General features: G+C 39.1%; 3 protein-coding genes across 3 annotated transcripts; 2 read left to right on the top strand and 1 right to left on the bottom strand.

Moving 5' to 3' along the window:
- Positions 1 to 25: 25 nt before the first annotated feature.
- Positions 26 to 4,060, top strand: LOC112465982 (sodium-dependent nutrient amino acid transporter 1-like). Its single transcript, XM_025033812.1, has 9 exons — positions 26 to 648; positions 731 to 853; positions 930 to 1,182; positions 1,588 to 1,810; positions 1,981 to 2,355; positions 2,473 to 2,839; positions 3,225 to 3,501; positions 3,630 to 3,724; positions 3,819 to 4,060. Exons 1-9 carry the CDS (start codon positions 625 to 627, stop codon positions 3,954 to 3,956), a joined length of 1,875 nt encoding a protein of 624 aa, XP_024889580.1. The 5' UTR covers positions 26 to 624; the 3' UTR covers positions 3,957 to 4,060.
- A 988-nt stretch (positions 4,061 to 5,048) lies between these two features.
- Positions 5,049 to 11,150, top strand: LOC112465610 (sodium-dependent nutrient amino acid transporter 1-like). The gene is made up of 10 exons (XM_025033232.1): positions 5,049 to 5,577; positions 7,231 to 7,317; positions 7,405 to 7,684; positions 8,395 to 8,611; positions 9,081 to 9,452; positions 9,573 to 9,939; positions 10,209 to 10,308; positions 10,375 to 10,551; positions 10,784 to 10,878; positions 10,977 to 11,150. Exons 1-10 carry the CDS (start codon positions 5,557 to 5,559, stop codon positions 11,115 to 11,117), a joined length of 1,857 nt encoding a protein of 618 aa, XP_024889000.1. The 5' UTR covers positions 5,049 to 5,556; the 3' UTR covers positions 11,118 to 11,150.
- Positions 11,151 to 11,244: 94 nt separating this feature from the next.
- Positions 11,245 to 16,030, bottom strand: LOC112465604 (sodium-dependent nutrient amino acid transporter 1-like). Its single transcript, XM_025033219.1, has 9 exons — positions 16,019 to 16,030; positions 14,772 to 15,147; positions 14,059 to 14,326; positions 13,327 to 13,701; positions 12,855 to 13,044; positions 12,530 to 12,706; positions 12,349 to 12,448; positions 11,937 to 12,208; positions 11,245 to 11,824 (listed from the first exon to the last, which is right to left on the bottom strand). Exons 1-9 carry the CDS (start codon positions 16,028 to 16,030, stop codon positions 11,657 to 11,659), a joined length of 1,938 nt encoding a protein of 645 aa, XP_024888987.1. The 3' UTR covers positions 11,245 to 11,656.
- Between the last annotated feature and the right edge of the window lie 87 nt (positions 16,031 to 16,117).

The raw sequence follows: 16,117 nt of genomic DNA, 5'->3' as shown, positions 1-16,117 counted from the left end.
TGTCTAACGAGCGGCACAGATCTCGGAGCTGCGTCCTCGAGCAGTGCGGATGCAAGGAGCGCACCGGTATCTTTGTTTTCCGTCGGATTCGCAGACGTAACAGTGTCTTCGGCACATGAAATTATCCCGAGCGCTTCCGGATGAGTCGTTATCTTCGTCGCGGGGCAAGGAAAATTTCAGTCATTAATTGCATCTTCGCAGACTCCGTTGCGTTTCCTTTAGAAATTGGCAATATTCTGAAAGAGAAATCTGTGTGCCAGATAAGAATTCGCAAATAATCGCCACGCGTGAAGTGTTAACACTTATTGCACCAATAGAACACCTAATTTGCTACAAAATCTCACGGAAATACTGCAAACTGTAAACGTACGTGCAAAAAAAGATCTTGATCTCATTCGGAATATCACGGGAGTGCTACTTTGATTCAGTATCTTATCGCAAAGTATCCGTGAGTGAAGATAGGATAAAGATTGCTTCCTTGCAAGAGTGACTGCCACGGGATCCTGACTTCGATATTCATCGGTGAAAACGTCCGGGGCAGTTTTTCGCGCAATTAACGTTCCGTTGTCGGAGATAAAAATTTTGAAGATCGATCCTTAGTTTCTGTGCAACATAATAGCTAAAATGGAAAAAACAGAAGGCGTTTATGTAAGACCTAAAATTACATATAAAACGAAGTCTGGGCAACGCAATTTCCTATTAAATTCATTCGCGAATCGCCTTTTTTCAGAAACAAGGTGGATATACTAACCAGGCCTTTCAGCTGGACGGTTTCGATTCTCACGAAAATGTTCCACCCGATTACGCGACAGCGACGCATCTCGATAAACGGCAGGAACATCTTGAAAGTTCAGTGCGTATCACATAATTCGTCGCGTCTTAATGGAAATAACGCCGTCAATTACAGAAAATTAATTTTTAATCGTCAGGCGGTCACTAAGGGGACGGAATGGGGAGGTAGACTAGAATTTCTAATGGCCTGTATAGCCACTTCCGTTGGACTGGGGAACGTGTGGAGGTTTCCGTTCACCGCGTACGAGAACGGCGGTGGCGCCTTCCTGATACCCTACATCATAGTCCTAATCCTGGTTGGGAAACCGTTTTACCTCCTGGAGGGCCTCTTGGGACAGTTTACCAGCAGATCCTGCGCGAAAACGTGGTACATGACGTCAGCCATGAAGGGTGAGATGATTTGAAAAAGATAGAGAGAAACAATCTACTTTTTTTACAACAGAATTAATTTAACTTTTGAACGCGAATAATTTATTTCACGAAGATCTATAAAAATGAAGATAATAATTTCGACGAATTTAAACTGTGAATACTTGGAAAATACTCTTCTGAATCTTTTGAACAATTACTTAAGATTTACTCAATGGTACTAAACGCATCATAAAAATGTTAAACAAAAAATTTCTCAAAAACTTATCAAGTATTTAGTACAATATTACTGATCAAGTAACTTGTTCAAGTATTAATTTTATAATAAACTTTCTTATGTAAAGTGGAGCTTTATTTTCTAATATTGCTTTCCTTGATCCCGCGCTATCGAGATTATCTGTGTCACTCCTCGAGATCTCCTTTCAGGATTGGGATACTCACAGGCCTTCGTCGCGTTCTGCGTCGTTTCGTACTACTGCGCTTTAATGGCATTGACTCTATACTACTTGGTGTCGAGTTTCCAATCTGAATTACCATGGTCGATCTGTCGTCCGGAATGGCAAGACTATTGTATCGACGGCTCGACGAACGGAAGCATCTCCGAGGACCGTAACGTCACCGTTCAAAGTTCCGCGGAACTATATTTCAGGTTCGAGACTGAAACAGAATTAATAGTTTTTTTTTAGAGCTTTAGTAATATTTGAAAGTCGTTATTAATATTAAATGTATTTAATATATTTAATACATATATCAAATGTTTTCTATTGAACAGCTTTTTTAGGAATGACTAATACAATTTTTTTTTTACATGATTTTTAGGAAGACAGTATTACAGGAATACGAGTCCATCGAGTACGGTATCGGCGCGCCGTCCTGGAAGTTGTCGATAGGCCTGTTCCTCAGTTGGGCCTGTGTCTTCGGGGTGCTCTTCCGCGGCGTGAAGAGCACGGGCAAAGCCGCTTACTTCCTCGCTATATTTCCTTACGTCATGATGACGGCTCTGCTGATCAGAGCCGTTACTCTTGACGGTGCCGTCGACGGCATCCTCTTCTTTGTAACACCGAATTGGAACGCCCTATGGAAGCCCACCGTCTGGTACGCCGCTATCACACAATGCTTCTTCTCGTTATCAGTCTGCGCCGGACCGATTATCAACTATTCGTCCTATAACAATTTCGAACATAGGGTAGATAGGTAACGTATGAAGAAAGACTTGCTGCTGTTGCAAGTTTCTCATAATTCTAGTTTTTAAAAGATTTATTCCAAGATAAAAAATAAATGTTTCCTATTTTATTCTGCTTATCTCTTCAGGGATGTGATGATAGTGACCACGCTGGACACATTCACCAGCCTGATGGCCGGTTGCACAATCTTTGGTATTCTAGGCAATTTGGCTTACGAGATGAAAACGAAAGACATCTCGAAGGTGGTCCGCGGCGGCACCGGTTTGGCCTTCATCTCTTATCCGGATGCGCTGTCGCGCTTCACTTTCGTACCGCAGCTGTTCTCCGTTCTGTTCTTCGTAATGATGTTCGTTCTTGGTATTGGAAGCGCCGTCGCGTTGTGCGGCGCGGTACTTAACGTCGTCCGCGATCATCTGCCCAATATGAAGCAGTGGTTGTTGGTGCTCTGCGTCACCAGCTGCGGTTTCATCGTCAGTCTCGTCTATATTACCCCGGTGCGTTAAACAGGTCACCTAAGCTTGCTCTAAAATGCAAACAGTTGACAGAAACATTAGTCATAAGTGTTACGCGTCTAACCGATACCTGATAACTAATCGTGTTTGAGCGATATAGAAATGCACGCAAAGTTCTACGCGAAACATTACCACCGAATTCATTCAGAATATTAAATGTTAGGTAAATGAAGATTAGAGTTTAGAGATAAAAAAGAAGAGTATAAGACAAAATTATTATTCTAGTAAGTCGTCGTTCATTACTTTTCGTAATGTAAATAAAATTTTTACATTTTTTCAAATAATAAAAAATTTATAAAATCTTGAAAGACAGAAATACTTTCGATAGAACGTCGATTTCGTGTACAATAATAAATGTCGATTATAGGGTGGTCAATGGTTCACAACGTTGATCGATTATTACGGCGGTACTTTTGTGGCGATAATCGTCGGTGTTCTTGAGATGATAACCATCTTCTGGGTGTATGGCCTTTCGAATTTTCTCAATGATATGGAATTCATGCTGGGCAGGAGACTAGGTTTCTACTGGCGATCTTGTTGGCTCGTAATCACGCCTTTGCTCATGATCGTCATACTGATTTACACGTGCGCCACTTATGAGCCAGTCACGTACGACGGTGCACCGTTTCCCGATTATGCCTACGGTCAGTGAAATTTTTTCGATTTTATAATCCGATTTTTTAAATATTGCATTTCTATTACATAGTACGCAAATTACAAGTCACTTAAAGATCACCATTGTAAAGCGATATTTTTTCTTTTCCACTTTTAGCAATAGGATGGTTCGTGCTGATTCTAGGAGTATCTCCCATTGTGTGGTGGGCCGGCCAGAGAATAATTACGAATAGAATGTCGACTTTTACCGAAGTAGGTATCTCAAGATGTATTAGTGATTAATCAAATTCTTATAATTAAAATCGAAGCCGCAGATTAATCGTTAAAATTTCGAAACGCATTACAGTCCATCAAAGCGGCGTTTCGGCCTGAGGAAGGTAAATGGGGACCTAAGAACCCGAAGATACACAGAGAATGGGAAGCGTTTGTGACGGAGAAGAAGTTCAGTGCTCAAGGCGGTCTGATGAAGATATTTTTCAAATAGATTTTATTTATTGCTTCCCTGTCCATCTAACTCAATTATGCACTCCTGTTCAATCTCTATTAGCTAGTTAATGTAGTTGAAAAAATAAAAATAATTTTACTATATTCCATAACAATGTATCTTTAGTCAGCGGGTATTTTAAAGATATTTTCAAAGTTTCTCAGTACCGAATTAGACAACGAGTACCTGGGAAATTTACCTGAAATGTCGAAGTATACAATGAATCGTGCCTTTTGATTTATGTCTTCGATTTGCGAGTGCGTCTTACGAAACAGTGTTATTTAATTACACGCAGATAATTACAAATCACCGATCGCATTATATAATAACAGGATGATCAAATTTATGTGGCTCAACGTAATCTTTCGGTTCAATTCTCTCGTCTTTAGAATTGTGACGATTTATTATTACGTGAATCAGGAACCAGTCAGACGAAACGTGTCATTATAGAAATCCACTCGACTGTGCTCTCGCCTATCCGTACCATTGCTTGCGCGCACTCGGTAATTGAAATTTACTCGCGGTCCCGATAAGCTTTCCTCGTTCGCTCGTACTTGATGAAGGAAGTTACATTGACATTATGCAACTGACGCGTGCAACAGAATGCGTTACTTGAAGCTACGGACGATCGAATTGAATTTGATTAACGCCAAAGACTCGGCGGACTTGTTTCAAATAAAGAGTTATTTCATAAATTAAACAAGTTATCCGCAACTTATCCGTTTACGCAATTATACGCGTATAATTTAGCGCGAAGCGAAATATCCTCCGACGACATTGGCATTAATCACTTTAATTTCGCTTCAAAACAGTGAATCAACGGTATAATAATGAAAACAATTATAGAAATTAATCGTCGCATACATTCAATTTGTCTCGTTATAAAATGTCATTCGAATTACTCATTGGCAGGTGCGAATCTTTAAACAGCGTGCAGCATAGCATAATCAAAACGTCTGCAAGAAAGTCATCTTCTTCTCGCTCATAACGCAGAAGCATTTCCCGATGTATCGATCGTTACATTTGTTTTGTTATATCTTCTCGATGTAAATTTCGCACACGATACGCCTTTTACCTGAAAGAGAAAAAAAAAGAACAAGATTTAGTATAAAGATTTTCTGTCTGAGATCTGAGATAAGTCTCGATTGTTGATCTTTCTCTTCCGCGAATGAAGAGAAATCCTACCAAGAAATATATGTTCTTGTTGGTGAATTTAAATGCAAGTGGAAATCCAAAAAGGAAAAAAGATTCCTCGCTACGCAATCACCTGTTATTGCATATGCATATACGTCTGAAGATTTATGTAGAACAAATGGGATGATATAAAATGTGACAAAATAGGAGGGAATGAGGAAGAGGAAAAGGGGAAAGAAAAAGAAGTTTGATCGAGCGAGATTACCGCGACTACTCGTGCGCGCGCTTTAATCTGACAGAAACAATTACGTGTACAGATCTGTATGCACCGATACACCAAACGTCGCGCGAATTCTTTAAGCAGTCCGTTAAAGACTGCCGACTGGCTAAGACGCGCGCAGAATTCCAGAAAAAAAAAGAGCCAAGCGGTGGACAGTAGCACGCCTCGTGCCGGAACGAAGTCAGCATGGGTCACATGAAGATTCGCGTATGTTATAATATAAAGAAATAATTTTGTGCTGTTAAATTGTCGATCGTAATTAATTTAACATTCGTGTAAAAATGTGAGTAGAAAAAAAAAATTTGTCACAAAAAAGGAAGAATCTTTCCAGCAATGCCTCTATCCTTATTGTAGACTGACCACAAAAAGTGGCAGGTGAAATGTTAATTAGGAAGCTTTTAATATATAATTTTAGTAAATGTTTTTCCACATCTTTAATTTTTATTTTATATTATCATGTGCATCTCTCTCTCTCTCTCTCTCTCTCTCTCTCTCTCTCTCTCTCTCTCTCCCTCTCTCCAAGCTGTAATATTTTAACTTGCAAATTTGAAACTTACAACGAGCGAAATAATATATCTCGAAGATGCAATCTAAAGTCCTTTGCGAATTGTTATCGCATTATACGAATAATCTCTGTATAAAATGACGGCGCGATCTTACTTGCGAATAAATAAACGAAGTGTTTGCGAAGATATTGCATTCGTCGTTTACGCTGCTTCGTTTTACCTTCATTTCTTCAAACAGCCGTTAATCATTATCGCTCAACTGCCATTGTGTATCGTATATAGATGTTTGTCCAAAGAATGTCGAAATCAACTTTTAGGCTGCCACTTTAAGTGATGTCCGTCTATGTAACACTAGAAATTACAAAAATATGGTGGAATTAATTTTACATTACAATTAAAAGATGATGTTACATTAATGATGTTAAAAACTTCATATTTTTATTTTATTAGAAATTACTTAAATTATTAGATATGTAACACTAGAAATAACAAAAGTATAATAAAATTAATCTTACATTAGAATTAATTAAAAGATAATGTTATCTTTTTATTTTTATTTAATTAGAAAATATTAGGCAATACCATTTTCTTGTTGTTTTCCTGGTGGAAAAATGTCTCAGAATGTTTCATATTATTAATCAAATTTCTATACAAATTTTCAGACTTTCTCAGAATGCTCAGAATTTTTCAGAATTTTTTATAAATTTCATTTCTTACAAAATTTCTGAGAAAATATGAGGAATTTTTTCACCAGGATTGTTATTATCGTAAGTACCTTGTTGTTATCGTAAATTGATCAATTTGTTGTAAAGAAAACTGTGCTATCGTTGTAAGCATTTTTAAACATTTTTACGATAAGATAAAGCAAGGATAATGTCCGTTAGGCATGAGCAATTCGTTCAACGGCAATAAAAACACAATATTCCCATAAATGATGCATCGTATCCAGATAATCACTGAAGATTTGGAATCTTTCCGATATTAATCCTCAATTAAATTGTCACTGACAAAGGCTGCAAAACACAATCGGTTAATCGATCTATGCTATTATTTTTCCATTGTTACGTAAGGTGGATGTAACGCAATGACGTTAAGTTCAAGTTATGTATCTTTCGTTCAAAATTGGCCAACTGTAAACACAAACGTATTATACGTAGTAAAATAAATGTAATTAGGAAGTGCGCTTGTTGGAACAGTTTGTGACATGTTAAATTGAAGCAGTCTTTCATTTTTGGAGGACAGATTAGAGAATGTGTATATAATTCATACACTCTTTACGACCATACGCGGCAGTTCATCTCCTATTTTGCTATAGAAAAAAAAATCATCAGATAACAAATAATTGATTTCGCAGAATAATGTCACCGACACTGGCGGAACTCCTGGTATATTCAAGCTGTCTGTCCCGTCATCACCTGGCGGAAATGAGCTCGAAAGCAAAGTAAGTTCACCTGGAAGCGGTACGCAAATCTAATTAGAATCCCTTTTGCGAGATTCCTGCCGAAACTCTCCGCAACTTACTTCGCAGATCCCGACGTCGGTCAAGGTAGAGGAGGAAAAGCCGGCGAGGGCGCAATGGGGAAACGGAGTGGAGTTCCTCATGTCCTGCGTGGCGTTCTCGGTCGGCCTCGGGAACGTCTGGCGATTCCCGTACACGGCGTACGAGAACGGCGGCGGCGCCTTCCTGATCCCCTACATAGTGGTACTCTTCGTGATCGGCAAACCCTTCTATTACATGGAGATGATCCTCGGACAGTTCACCAGCAGATCCTGCGTGCAGATCTGGTCGGTGTCGCCCGCGTTCCAAGGTACACACTTTGCAGGATACTTTTTATAAGCCTCAGTCGATCCTATGGAAGAGATGCCGAAAATCGTCACTTAAAACGCAGAAATACTCAGACAGCGCTAGACAAATTCAGAATATATTAGTATGCATATTACGTATATTAATTATATTAATTGCATAATGACATAATTACATTACTTCATTTTAACTTTAAAGTTCGCAAATTCGCTACCGCGGCGATTCAATGGAGTTAGAATTAAATTAATGTAAATATAACTGAAGTAAGTCCTGATAACTTTTGACGATTCTTCGAGCGTGGAAAGATGCCTTTTCTCTTTTGCCTAACCTCCCGTCTAATTGTCTTGGTGATAATGGTGATGGATTGTCGTAATTACGGCTATTCCAAAGCATTAAATAAATGAAATTACAGACAATTATATTATATGCCTATACAACAGTATATATGTATACACAATAATAAGACAATGAATAACGTATGAGTATACATAATATAAAATGAAGATTTATATAATACATGTATATGGAATAATGCAAAAGGTATGTTTAATGATAATAAAATACAAATAATATATAGAATACGTATATTACGTGATGTATGAATAGTAATTTGTATATAGAAAAATACAATTAATTTATATAAGTAGTTTAAATTATCATAGATAATTGCAATCAATGAGTTTAATTATAATCAATTAATTCATGGACCATCAGGTATCGGCTACGGCGTAGCGGTATCAGTGTTCTCCGTCATCACTTATTATTGCTCTCTTATGGCCCTGACGCTTTACTACATGGTGGCCAGCTGCCAGTCGGTGCTCCCGTGGTCCTATTGTTGGGAGGAATGGGGCAGCGCGTGTTTCAACAGCTCGTCAACCGGCGAACAAAGCACGAGGAACGGAAGCAGAAGTTCCGCCGATTTCTATTTCAGGTGCATTAATCTTTCTCTTGCTTTTTACGATGTCATTAGAAGGTCCCTGGGATATCCCTCCGTCTAATTATAACGCTATTATCGCATCCGTTTACGCACGTGCTACGTCGCACGATATCAGTCGTAAATCATTAGAAGCCTTTTGCAGCTATTTTGTATTTACTATCACTATGTTTTCGTACTTGTTGTTCCGCGACGAGATTCAGGATAAAAATCCGCCCGTATCTCTTGGAGCTAGGCAATAATAATAATAATAATAATGCACTAAGTTTTGCATGTGTGTAATATAGGTAATTACCTACTGGCATTATCTCTCACCTATCTCTTGTTCCTTATTTTAGAATATTCTGTTATTAAGTTTCTAACATTATCTTAAGTCTACTTATCTAGTAGGAAACACTTGAAAAATTAGAATTTTAATTTTTCAAGTGAACTAAACTAACTAAACATTCTTGTCTGGTATATTCAGAAAATACGTCCTTAATGAAACGGGGATCGAGGATGGGCTCGGGCTACCCTCGTGGAAGCTGATCCTCACGTTGCTAGTCAGCTGGATATTTGTCTACGTGGTAATCTGCAAGGGTGTGAAGAGCACCGGTAAAGCGGCCTACTTCTTGGCTCTTTTTCCATACGTCATCATGATCAGCCTTCTGGTGAGGGCGGTAACGCTGGACGGAGCGGTGGACGGCATCGTCTTTCTCTTCAAGCCCACGTGGCACAAGATCCTGGAGCCTTCGGTTTGGTACGCCGCCGTCACGCAATCGTTCTTCTCCCTCGGCGTGTGCTTCGGCGCGGTCACCATGTATTCCTCCTACAATAGCTTCGAACACAACGTATCAAGGTGCGCATATATACTTCCCGGATCATTTTAATATTGGAATTATAGTCGAGCTAGAGGAGATCCTGCGAAATTCAAGCGCGTAAAAGTGTTCGTTAGAGAATCAACAGAAGACTCTTGCAGGGACTGCATGATCGTGACGAGTCTGGATCTCTGCACCAGCTTGATGGCGGGCGCGACCATCTTCGGAATCTTGGGCAATCTCGCCCACGAGATCGGCAGCGACGATATCGGCAGCGTCGTACGCGCCGGGACAGGCCTGGCCTTCGTATCCTACCCGGAAGCCTTGGCGAAATTCACGGTGGTACCGCAGCTCTTCGCCGTGCTCTTCTTCCTGATGCTCTTCGTGCTGGGTATAGGCACTACCGTTGCCTTCTGCAACGTGATCATCAGCATCATAAAGGATCAATTCCCACAGTTTCATCAATGGAAAGTTGCCGCTGGCGTTGTGATTCTCGGCTTCTCGATCGGCATTGTTTATTGCACGCCCGTAAGTTTTATAAAATAACTTCATACTATTGACTAAAAATTTTTTGTCAGTAGAAGAGTCTTCGTCAACTCGTCTATTATCAATGATAATGAAATCGAACGTAATAAAAACTAATAAATGATCAACATTATGTAATAATCTTTTTTTCTTTGAAAAAAGAAAGATTTTCAAGATCAATACTTCTGCTATTAAGAAAGATAATAAGTTACTTTAAACTAGTATTATTATACTATTTTATGTGATAATAATAATATTTATCTCATTGATAGGGTGGCCAGTACATTCTTAACTTGGTAGATTACTTCGGCGGGACCTTCATTATCGTGTTTTTAGCTTCTTTCGAAATGATCGCCATTTCCTGGGTGTACGGTAATAATCTAAAATATATATTTTATTCTCGTATGAAATTAGGAGAATAATTCGCCGATTTTTCAGGCGTCGACAATTTTATGGATGACGTCGAGTTCATGGTAGGACGACGGCCGTTCTTTTACTGGAGATTCTGTTGGTGTTATTTAACGCCCTTGTTTCTGTTCACTATCTTAATTTATTTCCTGATCGATATGACACCGCTCACGTTTAATGACGAATACTATCCAACATCCGCATACGGTATTAATGTTATTTGTAAACTTTTATAATCATAAAAATTATTATTACATTCCAAAATTATAATATCATATAATTAGATTTTATGTTAATTAGAGATAAAGGTAAATCGAAGTGAATTAAATAAAATATCATTTACAATTATTAAAGCCATAGTATAAAAATTAAAATTTTAATTATAATTCAGAGATAATTTCACAAGATAATATCACGAAATATCTTTTCAATTTTGCAGCTGCGGGTTGGACGCTTTTGGCTTTAGGAATTCTCCCGTTTCCTTTAGGCATAATCATTGTTGGATTTCGGAATAAGGACAAGCCGTGGTCGAATGTAATACACATTTGCATTTTATTTAAATATAGTTTCAACATATAATCTATGTGTCGTCTGAAATTATGTAACTATTTCTTATCGCTTTTTTTTTTTAGATGTTCGAGCCGAGCGCCGATTGGGGTCCGAAAGATCTGAAGAAATACAACGAATGGAGGGATTTTAAGCACTCGAAAAGGATATCGCGAGCGTGCGCGAAGAAATCAAAACTTATAGCAGCGCTGTTTGGCAAAGATTGACAATGACAATTATTAAAATAGTATGAAAATCAATTAATATGTTTGTTCGTTATTCGGCGATATTGTTTATGTGACGATGATCGCATAGCGATCGAGTAAAAGGGTTCTTAACATTGGCAGCTCTTTGTCACATGTCATATTACACATAGTGCAACATTAGACATAAGAATGAATGAGACGGAACTTAGCAAGAGCTAAGCTTTAAGGACAACTATAAATCCCTTAACTGTGGTATTACGTAAGTGCACAACTATATGCGAATTGATAATTTATCTATATCATTAATTTGATTTTCTTTAAATATAATTATGGCCATATCTGGCTATTTTTCTCAAGTCACATATTGTTTGGTTACGTTAGATAATAAAGAAACAAAATGGCTTTCTGAAATTTTGCATGCAGTTAAGGGATTAAAGAACAAATAATTTTTTTTATATTCAACTTATCTCGTTGTTTTGCCACGGATCCCGCCGCGGTAGAAATGACTGTGAAGGTTCAAACAACTTTAAAGTATCTTGAGCCGTACAACATTGTACGCTCTATATTGGTTCCAAGTTTAAGAGAACGTAAAGTATTTGCTTCCAGATCGGTTGGATCCTCTTCTCCCGCTCTCTCGCTCTCTCATCCTTGAAGATCTTCCAATCTTTGCGTTGCTGTACCTCTCGTGGACCCCATCCGTTCGCCGGTGCGAAAGCTCTCCTTATCATCTTAAATAACGCAACGAATCGTGAATTCTTTAAGTTTTCATAAAATTCTTTGCCTAAAACTTGCTTGTAACGCGTATTATAATGTAACTTGACTTTCTTTTTGCGTCATTACCTGTGCGAACGGCAATTTCCGATTCTTCAACATTGCGATCAACATCCATAGCGGTATCTGAAGAACACCGATGCAGAGTATCGTCACTCCGATGACGTGCGCGTATCCCGGCAATGATATTCCACCGTAAGTCAAAGGCGACAAGGTGGCCACGGTGTAAATGAAGATCGTTATTAGTATCAACGGCGTTACTATAAACCAGCATATCCTCCAGTAGACGCTCGGCTTTCGGTCCAACATAAATTCAAAGTCCTCTAAAAAGTTTTCAAGACCTGCCGGAAGATATAAATTTTTTCAATTAATTGCGACACATTATTTGCGTGCGTAATCAATGATCATTAGAATTTAATAATGATAATGAAAAGCACGAAGAGAACTAAAGAAAATGTAATACAATTAAAATAATTTTTACCGTAAAACCATATCACTCCAGTCATCTCGAACGACGCTAAGATGAAAACGACAAATGACGTGCCGTAATAGTCTACTAAAGTTAAAATAAATTGTCCGCCCTGCAAAATTTTCGTATTACTATGACTATATTGAGATTATTAATTCCTTTTTATGGGACAGCATAATAATTTTATGCTAACCGGTGTTACGTAGACCGTGCCGATTGAGAAACCCAGCAAACAGGTCGGAACTACGATCTGCCAAGTTTTCAGCCGGGGGAACTGCTCGTTTATTACCGTGATGATGCCTGTGGTCATTCCCACCGCGCTACCGACACCAAGGACAAACATCATAACGAAAAAGAGGACAGCAAATAACTGCAAAGAAACATTAGACATTTTTCTCAACAGTATTAAATAATATTTTAATGACAAGGTAAACGTACAGTAAGATGAGAAACGTGGATGGCATTTCAACTAATGACGGCATTAGATAATATCTATATACGTGATAAAATAGCAGTACCTGCGGTAGAAAGTTAAGTTTTGCTATCGCGTCGGGATAAGACACGAATGCCAAGCCAGCTCCGCCTTTGACCACTTTGGATATATCTTCCACACCTAACTCGTATGCCAAATTGCCGAGAATCCCGAATATCGTGCAGCCGGCCAACATGCTCGTAGCCGTGTCCAACGATGTAATTATCATGACGTCTCTAAGTTCGTATACGATTACTATAAGTCACGAATACCGTAAGCGAAACAGAAACCAAATAATTTATAAAATTATGATTAAATATTTAAAAAAAGTTGAAAAAAAACCTAAAATCATTATCTTGTACAAATATTATTAATATTGAGTATATATGTATAAGTTGCAAAAACTTGCTTTTTTTATATACCTCTTTACCTTTTCTCTTTCTTTTTATTGTGTTGAAGTTTTGAGAAACTTTTAAAATATTTAATCATACACATATAAACGTATGCACAATTCTTACCTGTAAATATTGTGCTTAAAGCCATTATGCGAGGAGTACGTGATAATGCTGCCGAAGCAGACAGAAAGTGAGAAGAAGCATTGGGTCACGGCGGCATACCAGACGGTCGGCTCCAGGAGTTTCGACCATTTCGGAGTGATAAAGTACAAGATCCCGTTCATTGAGCCGTCCAGAGTAACCGCGCGGACCAGTAGCGAGATCAGTACGACGTATGGAAAAATGGCCAGGAAATAAGAGAATCTTCCGGAGCTCTTTACACCTTGGAAGAGTACCGCGCAGACCGCCGCCCAGCTGCCAAGAAGGCATAGCGTTAGCTTCCAGTCCGGCCACCCGATCCCGTCGTCGATGTTCTCCTTCTCGTGCAACACCACTCGTCTGCAAATCGTTTGATCTTAAGCGATAAGTACTTCTTTAGATTCATTTATTCCAATGTATAATTGCTGTTATACCGAATGTCTCACGATTCGCAATCCTGATTTTAACGAAAGATTTTCCGATCAATTTACTCTGCTCTTCCTTAGCCAAGATATCAAATGGGATCATCGTTCATTGCAAATTTCTAATTTCTAATATTAGGTCCGATTGAGGTCATTTCCGACATGAGACTCGTTTATTTGAGAAATATTACTGTCATGAAAATTACGAGCACGAGTTGTAGAATGCACTTTGTGCAGGTACCATCATCTTCTTGGCTCAAAAATCTTGGGGAATGCGATAAGATTATATACTTACGAAAAGTACAGTTCGGCCGAGCTTTGAAGTTTATTGCTGCCGTTTAAGAAATTATCAAGAACGTTAATGTTTCCCTTTGCTGTACTATTTGCACTGTGATTTCTTTTGGTGCTCGAATCAACACACGTGTCACCCCATTCTTGCAGACAAGTAGCCCAAGGCAATTCGGCGGAGAAGGATGCGATCAGATAATAAAGTGTCAATGCCATCAGCGAGCTGTAGTAGGTCGCCAACGCGATGGTTGAGCAAAATTGCGCCCATCCGACTCCTGTCAATGGAAGAAGGATCTTTAAACGAGGAGATGTGCGTAAATTTATCGTTGTCGACCTCTAACGCAACACAACAACACGCGACAAGACGTAGGAAGTTACTCAATCGAGAAAAACCGGTTAAAGTTAATCAATATTTATAAGAATTTATCGAAATTATATCTTCACATTAGTGATTTTTATAAGAATTCATTTATAACTTGCAGGAACTTGTATTTTACATAAAATTCGAAGTTCCAGAATTATTTTTATTTTAATTTGCATGATGGTAAGCATCCGGTTCACACATGTGTACGTATACAATACACACATATATAAAATCTACGGCCTTTAATTGAAATGCCAGACATTTCTTCTGACGACAAAATAATAATCGCCAATGTGTTCTCCGCCAGTAGTTCGCCTGCCTCATCTCGCGAGAAAGTTACCGGATCGAGAAATTACCGACGAAACCCGGCGACATGCTCCAGACTTTGACGGATGACCTGCCGGAGAACTGTCCGATGATCATCTCCAAAAAGTAGAACGGCTTTCCCACCAGGAAGAGCAGGATCACGTACGGGATGAGAAAGGCGCCGCCGCCGTTCTCGTAAGCTGTAAACGGGAACCGCCAGATATTGCCAAAACCGACCGACACGGCGATACACGACATGAGGAATTCCACGCTGTTGTTCCATGTCGCGCGTTCTTTTCCCGGTTCAATGCCCTGCTCCAAGACGCTCGTCGAGTTTTCAGGGTAATATCTCGTCCCGCCATTCCCGATGTGGGACTCGTCTATTTGAAAGACGACGTTATCGAAACCCAGTTCCTTCTCGTCCCTCTGCAATTATGCGTAAACCTTTGTTTGATTCGGCAATCCAATTTAGTTGTTTTAATCATTTTATACGAACGCATTCGATGTGGACGTATAACGAAAATGAGAGTTTGATATCTATAGTTTTTACGCATATGCGATAAAAATATAGGTCAGTGCTAACGAGTATGAGTTTGAAAGGAAACGTTTATCGGCGAAACATGTTTTTCTCGCTTAGATCAAACTAGCGCAGGATTAAAGTATCTCTACGCGATAATAATAGCATTCTGCGAGATATCCGGCAAAAGGATTTCAAAGAAACCTTTTCAAATAAAGATATCGAACACGATGCCTTTATCACCCGCAAATATATACCCCTGGATGAAAATCCTTCGAAGATTACTTGGCAAACATCAAAGTTATTGCGAAATTATATGAGCTGCGCTTGTTCTTAAGCGATTATTTTATCTCGTTTCTTGATTGTCGTTCAATTACACAGATGTTATCATATATATATCTTTTTATTCCAATTCCAGCCAATTCCTGACGTTGCGAGACTACGATACTTATATTTAGGGTAACTTTCACTTATCGTTCGCGAGCCGTGAGATACATGACGATAGAAAAGAAACGAAAGGTGCCCGACGCGGCGAGCAGATTCAGGATGGAAGAAGTTATAGAGACACCGATTCCACGCGCGCTCTTACATTCACCTCGCGGCGGATAACTATTATTCTCACGCTGTCATTACAGTTTGATTATATCGCTATCACATTAACATTTATATTATACACTTTTACCAAAGTAAACTCGCAAACACGACGCTTCCCTATTTTTTAGTCGACCCCTCGATGCTTAAGTCGCCATTTGGCGTTTCGAACAAATCGTTCGCACTTACTGTCTCATACATAGCGGACGACGGCCACGTTGAGAGACACGAATGAGAATTGGGAACGGTCTCCGCTCAAGGCAGGAAACTAGGACGCGATTGCTACCG

The sequence above is a fragment of the Temnothorax curvispinosus genome, unplaced genomic scaffold (genome assembly GCF_003070985.1).
Source record: "Temnothorax curvispinosus isolate PA1 unplaced genomic scaffold, ASM307098v1 QBEX01001516.1, whole genome shotgun sequence".
Lineage (NCBI taxonomy): Eukaryota > Metazoa > Arthropoda > Insecta > Hymenoptera > Formicidae > Temnothorax > Temnothorax curvispinosus.
The sequence above is the reverse complement of the archived record's forward strand: the minus strand, read 5'-3'. Positions and strand labels throughout refer to the sequence as shown.

Bases quoted from the DNA above. Each gene is read 5' to 3' on its own strand.
- LOC112465982 (XM_025033812.1), top strand. From the start codon at position 625: ATGGAAAAAACAGAAGGCGTTTAT. The intron at 1,811-1,980 runs GTTCGAGACTGA...CATGATTTTTAG, and splicing joins TCCGCGGAACTATATTTCAG to GAAGACAGTATTACAGGAAT. The intron at 3,502-3,629 runs GTCAGTGAAATT...TTCCACTTTTAG, and splicing joins GTTTCCCGATTATGCCTACG to CAATAGGATGGTTCGTGCTG.
- LOC112465610 (XM_025033232.1), top strand. From the start codon at position 5,557: ATGGGTCACATGAAGATTCGC. The intron at 5,578-7,230 runs GTATGTTATAAT...TTGATTTCGCAG, and splicing joins TGGGTCACATGAAGATTCGC to AATAATGTCACCGACACTGG. The intron at 8,612-9,080 runs GTGCATTAATCT...TGGTATATTCAG, and splicing joins TCCGCCGATTTCTATTTCAG to AAAATACGTCCTTAATGAAA.
- LOC112465604 (XM_025033219.1), bottom strand. The intron at 13,702-14,058 runs GTAAGTATATAA...AACGATTTGCAG, and splicing joins TCGGCCGAACTGTACTTTTC to ACGAGTGGTGTTGCACGAGA. The intron at 13,045-13,326 runs GTAAGAATTGTG...ATACGAACTTAG, and splicing joins TTTAAGCACAATATTTACAG to AGACGTCATGATAATTACAT.